The sequence below is a fragment of the Python bivittatus genome, unplaced genomic scaffold, assembly GCF_059951505.1.
Source record: "Python bivittatus isolate LINGU-HERP-01145 unplaced genomic scaffold, Pbiv_v1 ctg000590_np1212, whole genome shotgun sequence".
Taxonomy (NCBI): Eukaryota; Metazoa; Chordata; class Lepidosauria; order Squamata; family Pythonidae; genus Python; species Python bivittatus.
The window spans coordinates 25,151,384-25,160,362 of NW_028277086.1; the positions used below are offsets into that span (position 1 = coordinate 25,151,384).

The 8,979-nt window shown below is 38.1% G+C and overlaps 1 protein-coding gene across 3 annotated transcripts in view; it reads left to right on the forward strand.

The window, feature by feature from the left end:
• Positions 1 to 5,436, forward strand: part of RUNX1T1 (RUNX1 partner transcriptional co-repressor 1) — a 164,668-nt gene extending 159,232 nt beyond the window's left edge. For all 3 annotated transcript variants that reach the window (XM_088149140.1, XM_088149141.1, XM_088149142.1), the window contains one exon: positions 477 to 5,436. In XM_088149140.1, the coding sequence (XP_088005266.1) occupies positions 477 to 752 (276 nt within the window). In that variant the 3' untranslated portion in view covers positions 753 to 5,436. The remainder of the gene's footprint in view (positions 1 to 476) is intronic.
• The last annotated feature ends 3,543 nt before the right edge of the window (positions 5,437 to 8,979 follow it).

An 8,979-nucleotide genomic window follows, 5' to 3' on the forward strand; every position in this document is an offset into this window, starting at 1 on the left:
TTCCCTCTTATATCCTCCCCTTGCTTAATGACCATGGCTGGGGTATTGCTTTGGGTGCTTAGTGAGATCCAAAAATGTTGGTTTAAAGGAAGAGGTTCTTAGGACTGATGCATTTCCTTTCTAAGCATTAGGTGTCAAGTAGTTTCTAACAACTTTTATGACTATTATTTTTAAATTGGATCAGTTATAGGGGAATTGATTTATAAGTCATAAAAATACGCTAGTGGCAGATTGCCAAATCCTATGTAGTATTATGGCAAATGATCCAGAGGAGATCCTAGCTTTGGCCTGCCAAATGGCTGAGATTTGGAAATTCCTCTTTGTTGCGAAAGCTGGTTTGAAGATTTCTCCCTCCCCCGCATAGCCCCTCAAAACTGATGGCTTCCTACTCATTCTACCTATAGAATTTATCAACGAAGACCATTTTTTTACGTCCTTTGTTCTCTTACCCTTTCTCACCCCATCTCTCTATACAGAGTTGCTGGAACTGTGGCCGTAAAGCCAGCGAAACCTGCAGTGGTTGCAACACCGCACGCTACTGTGGCTCATTTTGCCAACATAAAGACTGGGAGAAACATCACCACCTCTGTGGACAGACTCTGCAGGCCCAGCCACAAGGGGAGACACCAGCAGTTAGCTCCTCCGCAACACCGAATAGTGGAGCCGGGAGCCCCATCGACACCCCACCAGCAGCTACTCCTAGGTCAAATACCCCTGGAACTCCAAGCACCATAGAGTCAACTCCTCGCTAAGACTGAACTTAAAAATACTTAAAGACAAACAAATACAAAACAAAACAAAATCCTCATCCTCAGATACTCAAAAGTTTCTACTGAACTTTCACATTTCAATATTATAAAAGAAATTATACTGTATCTTGAGGTAGAAGTAAAACCCAGAAGGCCAGTAACGGGTCATAATGACTTCTTCTGGATAACAAAGATATCTTTTCTTTAGGAAATGGAGAAGATTGAACACACACACAATGATAGATTTGACCTCCTCCCTGTTATTTTCCAGTAGCTGGGATTTTAAACTAGGTGACCTCATTAACACGATGCTTTACCAAACAGCAAACCAAGAGATTGCTAATTGCTGTTGAAAGCAAAAATGCTAATAATATAAAGTCACAATGTTCTTTGTAACAATAATGGATTTTTTTAACTGCGAGAAAGAGAGAGAGAATGAGAGAGAGAGAGAGAGAAAGAAAGAAAAAGAAAGAAAGAAAAAGAAAACAAACCCCCTCATGGGCTTAAGCATTGGATAAAGCAGCAGACATTTTAATAAGAAGATGAATAGCGTCCATGGGTTACTGACTTGAACTCTGAAGACCCGTATCAAAAACACGCAGATGTGCAGCAGATTGGAAGGAGACACAGATGTTCATTTTTTTTTCTTGTTTCTGAATGAAATAATAATATCCAGGTCAACAGAATGAAAAATGGAAGATGATTGCAGTGGGATGAAGGACTTAAAAGAGCAGCAAAGGAAAAAAAATGCCATCATACAAAGATCTCCTCTTCTTTTTTGTCCTTTGTTTCATTTGTTTGGTGGGGATTTTTTTCTGTTTTGTTTTGGTTTTGTATTTTTTTTTAGAACAGAAATAAGAACACAGCCTGCAGTTAATTAGCATTTTGGCAGCTATAATATCAACCAGCTGCCTCTATCCTTCCCCCTCTCAAAAAGGAAAAAAAAGCTTCAAAATTTCCTTCACTTTTTTACAAGCTTCCACGGAGGAAGACCGTCGGGTCTGTTCCACCTCATTCATTTTTGTATCAGCAATGATGACAATGCAGTGACTCCAGCTCCAGATCCCATCCAAATTCTTTCCATCTCAACCTGTCTGGGTTTTTAATTTAAAAAAAAAATTAAAAATAAGGAAAAATATAATAGTTCTCTTGGTGTTAAAGCACTTCTGTCCTGTGAGGTTTCCCAATTGTGTTTTTTTTTCCTTGTAAATGTGTTGGGGCAAATGTGAAAACGCATTGTAGTTAACTATGCTCACATTTAAGTCTTCTTTATTACTAGTAGGTGAGAAACTTTCTATGCTGCTTTTATATCTGTCTGTAGTAGTAATATTTCTCTAGAAGGTCAAAAGAAAAAAAAAAGAAATCCCCCTCCTTTTTTCATTTCTCCTGAAGAAAAGAAAAGGAATAAAGCTATCTTTCGGAGCTGCTATTTCACTCTCTTATAGGGGGAAAAACATTCTGAAAACTAGCATGCTTCCTGGAATGCTAACATATTGGTGTTTTTCTAAGAGGGATGTACATAAATGTATTTTGCACTGTCATAATGACTCCTAGGCATGCTTTTTTGGGGCAAACTCTTTTTAAAGATGCTAGAGCCATTTCACCGAATTTATCTGTAGGTTAGAATAGTGGTGGGTTATTTTTAATTTTTCTCTCCCCTCCTTTTTTTGTTTTTTTTCTTTTCTGTTTTTGCAAAATTCATTAATATGTATTTTATAAAAAAAATAAAAATAAAACAGGCTATCATACTTTTTTAATAAAAAAGCAGTGCATGCATTATCACTGTAAGGTTGTACGGTATTTCTGATTTTACAAAATAGAAATTATGATGATTAGAGCTCCAAATGCTGAGATGTAGATTGACAGCTTTAACACTGCTGAATGCCAGGTTTATATTACAGTATTATTACAAAAAAAAAAAAAAAAAGGGAAGTCAGCCAAAGACTGATTTGATGGACCAAAATCTGAGTTCTGAAAGCATCGTTTCTACTTTCCAAATTATCAGCAGGTTAAACATATTCAGCAAAGACATAATGTACACTCATTTAACCCTTCATTGTCCACTGTCTAGGCCAGAAATACTTGTAAATGTAAACAACCCAAAAGACGGTTGTGTGCTTTTCTACCAAGTAAGTGACACAATAAATTGGTTTTAGTATCTTCACTGAATGCCCCTGTAGAGGGCATTCCAAACTACTTTTATTTTAAGCTTTCTCCAAGAAAAAAGGCAATTCTGTGCAATATAGCTAAAATGGATTGGATGGGCCTGAATGCAAAGAACTCCCTCAGATATAGGGCTGGCTCAGTGGCTACAGACATTTTGTTTAAATATCTCTATTACAGGTAGTCCTCATTTACTGACCACTCAACAACCATTCAAAGTTATGACAGCACTGAATAATGAAACTTACAACTGGTCCTCGAAGTTACAGCCATTGCAGCATCCCCACAGACACATAATTGTGCTTCACTTGGGGACCAGCACACATTTACGACGGTTGCAGCATCCCACAGTCACGAGATCACCATTGGCAACCTTCACAGCTGGCTTCCAACAAGCAAAGTCAATGGGGAACCCGGCAGGAAGTCATAAGTTGTGGTCACGTGATATCTTGCTTAATGACCGCAGGCAATTTGCTTAACAACTAGAGCCAGAACTGACGAACTGCCATTGTAAGTCGGGGGTGGTCACGTGATTTTTCACTTCATGACCTCATTACTTAGCAATGGAATTGCCAGTCCCAATTGCGGTTGGTAAGTGACGACTACCTGTATTAAAATCTTGCTCTGAGTTTTCTGGACGAGGGTATCTCTTCCTACCAGTATTATTCAGCAGATAAGCAAGAGTTAGTAACCAGTGTGGGACACAATGTCTATATAAGCTGAGGTAGAGTTTTCTATTTCTCTGTTTTACCTTTGTTGGGAGCAAGGAGGGCAACCTCTACCAGATGTCCAAATTTATGCTGAAGCACAGTGCTGGAAACTGGAGAAGCTACAAATATCAAGCATCCATAGAGACAACGTATGCCTTGTTGGTGGGCCGTGGAGCTATGTTGCCTCACTGTTAAGAAACCTGGCTCTTACATAGCAGCAGAATGGATGCTTACCAGCTGTCTTGCCTTACGTGGAAATCAAAAGCACATAACTAATTTTTCAAACAGGTTCTGTTTGACCATGGTGCTCCCAAATTCATTCAGATCCCTTTTGGTTCATATTCTGCTTGCGACACTGGACAGTCCGTACCTCTGGAGCTATTCTGTGCTCTAGGCAATGAAGGGTTTAATAATCCAAAACATATATGTATGTGTATGTATGGAGGTGTATATATCGATACATGCACACACATATACACACGTATATATATGGTGTTATCTCATAATAATCTCTATGTCTCTAGAAGCTATGATGTATGTGAACAGCACTGTTGCTCTTGAACATAAGTGTGTGAAAGAGGGATTAGTACAGTATGTCTCATTACTTTATAATTCAGGGCACCCGGAGTGAAAAAAAAAAATACAAATACAAAAAAAAGAGAGAGATTACCCCCTAACTCTGAGCTCTATCTCCTCCTCTTCCTCCTCTCCTCCTGTTTTGCTACAGTCTCCTCAGTGGCAAAAAGTTTCACTCTACCTCTGACAGCATGTATATTGCACCAGTAGCTAACAAAAACTGGTCTAGTCTAGTCAAACCAAATGGGCACCGAAGAACCAGGATACCAAAAGTAAAGCTCATACAGCTGCAAACCATATCACTTCTTGGTAACAATGCAGACCTCATAAACCTAAAGAAGAGAAAGAAAAAAAACCTTTTGTTACTTTCCTTTTTTGCTTGTCACTTATTATACAGGCTATGTGAGAGTATAATTTGTAGGACTAACACATTTTAAAACAAAGTTAACTTCATTGGGTTAGATCTGAATGGTGGTCGCTAATAGAACTAGGGCGTCCTCTTATCTCTGTCTCTTCCTCTCCTCTTCCTCTTTTTCTCCGTCACGGAACTGTGTGTTTGTGTGTGTGGCAGGGGCTGCCAGTCTCTTCTTTTTAAAAACCTTCTGTTATCCTTACTTTTTAAAAAAAAGTTGTGTGCGGGGTGGGGGGTGCGTATGCCTGTTTGTATGTGTGTGCGCGCGTGTGTGTATCTAGGTGCATGTCTTGGGGATTTGAAATGTACAAGGCTGGATTATATGCAAAGCATGCCAACGTCTGGAAAACATTTAGGGGGAAAACGTTGACTCCATGTTGTCTGAACTGCTCAAGGGACAGGACAAAATAAATAAATTGGAGACTGTTGAAATGCAGTTTTTTTTTTGTTTGTTTGTTTTTTTAAAGTACTTTGGTTTTCTTTTTGTTTTGTGTTTATTTTGAATTTTTGTTTTGGGTTCTGCGACATTATTGTGAAAAAAGAAAAAAAAGTTGTTGTGCAATACTTAATTCAGACATGTACCACAAGTTAATGGTAGACTAACACTGGGGTGGGGGGTGGAGGGAGGGAGAATAGGCATCATGCTTTTGTCAACATTCTCTTGAGCTTTTAAGTCTACTATGTCTGAACTGTGGTTTCCTGTTAATCCTTTTTTTTTTTCCTTTAGTTGGACTGTAATGTATGGTCTGTCAACCTGTGAATCTTTAAAGTATGATTCAGGTATTGTTGTATTCTTTACTGTGTAATAAAAAAATGTTAAAATCCATACTTTTCCATTCTTTCCATGATTTTTCTTTGCTCCTCTGAAAGGAGTTAGGAGAAGAAACAGCCATACACTGAGATCACAAGCGTTCAGAAAGTTACTCTCTTCCAGATAGGTCCCCACGGCCCTATTTGAGTGAACTCCTAATATGAACCCAGCAGGCATGTGCACATTTGCTCTTTGGGAGCCTGTTTAAAAAGTGCCTTATGATTACATTTAATACCAAATAAGTCACCAGAATACCTCTTAGAGATTGTAGGTGAAGAGCTGGGTTAGTTTAGCTCACAAAAGCTCATGTCTTTTAATAAAATTGGTGAGTCAGAAAAGGTGATCCTAGACCTCTCCTGATTTTCAGAATATTGTTATTAACTGTAGAGGATGTTGCTGTTCCTTCAGTCTTTGTCTTTAAAAACAAAAACACACGAGTTGTACTTCCTTTGCAAGGAAATAACTCTTTTAAAAAAATATCAAATGGCTTTTTACTCAGGATATACCAGATTTGTCTGCAAGCAGTTGTAGAAGCTCACATACAAAACCAAATGATTTTTGCACAGTCCAATAGGGATTCCTTCAACTTTCCTAATATAAGTAAAGGCCAATTAGTTGTTAAATATTGCCTACTGTTGTAGTTAAACTAATTTATCTATGTAAATAAACCATATAGTGTGATTCAGAGGCAGAGCAGCAAAAGCAAACAATTCATCCTTTTGCACTGGCAAACAAGGTAAATTTATTCTAAAACCTTAATCACTCACCAGTTTTTCAGTTCAAATGGGTTTTGTTCTTCTTTACTGACATGGAACTTATGAAACTGCATGAATATATGAAGTATTCAGCTGGTATCCTAATCTTGAGTAACAATATTGAGCACTGTATTCCACAAAGCAAGATACCTGTGCAGGTACATATGGGGTGGGGATGGGGAGGAATCCAAGGTCCATAGTAAGTCAGGTTAGGTTTTGAAGCTATGACTCATGCAGTTTTGTTGCATTTTCACAAAAGTGAGTTTGTATTTTCCATCTCTGAATGTAACACACAGTGTTAAACAAAAATAGCTAAAGACTGGAAAAAGTTAAAGAATTCCTATTTACCCAAAGGAAATAGACATCTAGATAAGGAGATTCAAAGATATATACACATATAATATGCACACATAACTAGTTGACACATCAAACCAAAATAGAATTGGGTTTTGGTTTTGCCTAAGTGTGTTGTATTAATACAGCCATTGAAGACTGTAACCCCTGAGCTACAGCTTAGTGTCATATAGGACCGCAATAAATTGTGGCTTTAATAAATCATAGTTAAACCATGGTTTAACATAAGGTGAAAACCCATCCCAACAAACACAGGCTGGTTGCAGTAGTTTGAAGAAACTGTATTATTCTGAGATCAAATACACAGCCATTACAGGTAGTTAGCAACCATTCAAAGTTACGACTGCTGAAAAAGTAACTGTATGACTAGTCCTCATACCTACAACCATCGCAGCATTCCCGCGGTCACGTAATCAAAATTCGGACACTTCACAACTGGCAGGCGTTTATGACCGTCTCAGCTTCCTGCGATCACATGATTGCCATTTGCACACTTCACTTCCAGCTTCCGACAAGCAGAAACAATGGAGAAGCTGGCAGTAAAATCACAAGTTGTGGTCATGTGATATCTCACTTAACGACCACGTCGCTTACCGATGGAGTTGCTGGTCCATTGTGATCATTAAGCAAGGACTACCTGTATTTTCCTGACCATTCTAATTACAAGGAAAATCTAAATATGGGACAGTTTTCAATCTAATGCCTATGTATTCTCAAACACAATACAGCCAAGTCACATATAGAACAGACCGTTGGCCTCTAGTATTACTCTCCATTTGCACCCTGAACCAGGTTTAGATTAGAGAGGGTACTCTCTATTATCCAGCTGCTTGATCTTCAGCAAAAAGGCTGCCTTGGATTAACCAGAATGCAGAGAAAAGCTTGATGAGAAAGGCAGTTAACAGAGATCATACATGCATGCGTTTGTTTTTTGTAATTAGACACAGTGTTAGTAGAAACATCTACTTTAAGCAATAGTTGCTTATTTGCACAAACAGAAGGACCATATGTTCCTGTGGGTGTGGAAGGATGTTGATAACAAAACTAGAAACTTCATAGATTTTGTTGCACGAAATGTTGCACAGTTCCTTCCATGAGATGTTGACATCTGAGTCATAGTCCTCAATTCCCATCTTAAACCTTTTTCCTCAGTAAGAAATGTGCTAAACTGAATAAAAATAGATAAGCAAGTATACACAAGCAGATGCCCTCAGAAATGTTCAAACTTGATTGCTTAAAATCAGAAAATTAAAACAGTGGCTGTGTAAATGAATGAGTATCCGGATGTTATCACAGTGTAAATTAGAGATTGTATTTGTATGTGTTTCCTTTAAAATAATCCACCAACAAGCTAGTGTTCATTGGACCTTGAAAGATGATGGCCCAGTGCACTTATCCTGAGACTGCAAAGGCATTGCTAAGGAGAAATTTGTCAAAAGCTTTTGTACATTGGAGCACACTCCCTCTGCTGCATCATTTCCATCCAGATGTTTGTTGACATGCTTAAACAATCTCAAAGGTTTATGGGATTTTCATTTGTACTGATTGTTCTTCAGCAAGGCTTAATCTTCAACCTGCTTGTTAGAAGCAATTTCAGCATTGGAGTTCTCTAAATGTTTTAAATGATATTATTGGGAATTGTTAGTTTACTGATTTTTAACTTGTTGATACGGTCAGAACCTCATCTTTTACACTTCTATTCTCGTAGAGTCCCTTCCTAACAGTTCAAGCTTAGACATCAACATTTTCTGCAGTGAAGTCAGATAGATGCAAGTTATTCATTCAGCCTTTCTGGCTCTCCTTTAGTAGTTTTCTGTTTCAGATGCAGGGGTTGATGGATTCAGCACCCACCAAATCCCCAAGAGGCAATATCTCAGCATCCAGATAGCACAAGATTGCAGCAAGCTCTTGCAGGATGTCTTGAAATCCAAAGTTTTGCAAGAGTTTTTAGCTTTTTGAGGGAGAGCACCCAGGCTATCACCAAAGCCCACAGGATCATAAGAGGTAGTTAATTCTTGTTCTTTTTTATCACTATTTTTCTGTTTGCATTTCTTTGCCAAAGGTTAATTCCTTTTTGTTTTTATTTTGGAATATTTTTATAATTAATAATTTAATGCTTTATAAAAATCCCTGCTATGAAATTTGTTCCTCTTAATTACACTTCCTTGTAATTCTTACAGAATATATACCTAAAGGTAAAGATAATATGCTGATTATCTTATATTTACCAGGATTCTTTTATGCAATAAATGTTTCCAACCACTTCAACTCTCCCATCTTGGTCTGGTAGCTACTAGCCTTAGATGCAGGTACATCTATCTGTGGTTCCCCTCTCCAAATAGCTCCAGCTTTTGCAGTTTTGCACATTGGCCTTCGGGCCTACTTTGGCTATCAGGTCTCATCATACAAATATTGCCTAATTTACCCTGTCAGTGGCTTGATAATTAAA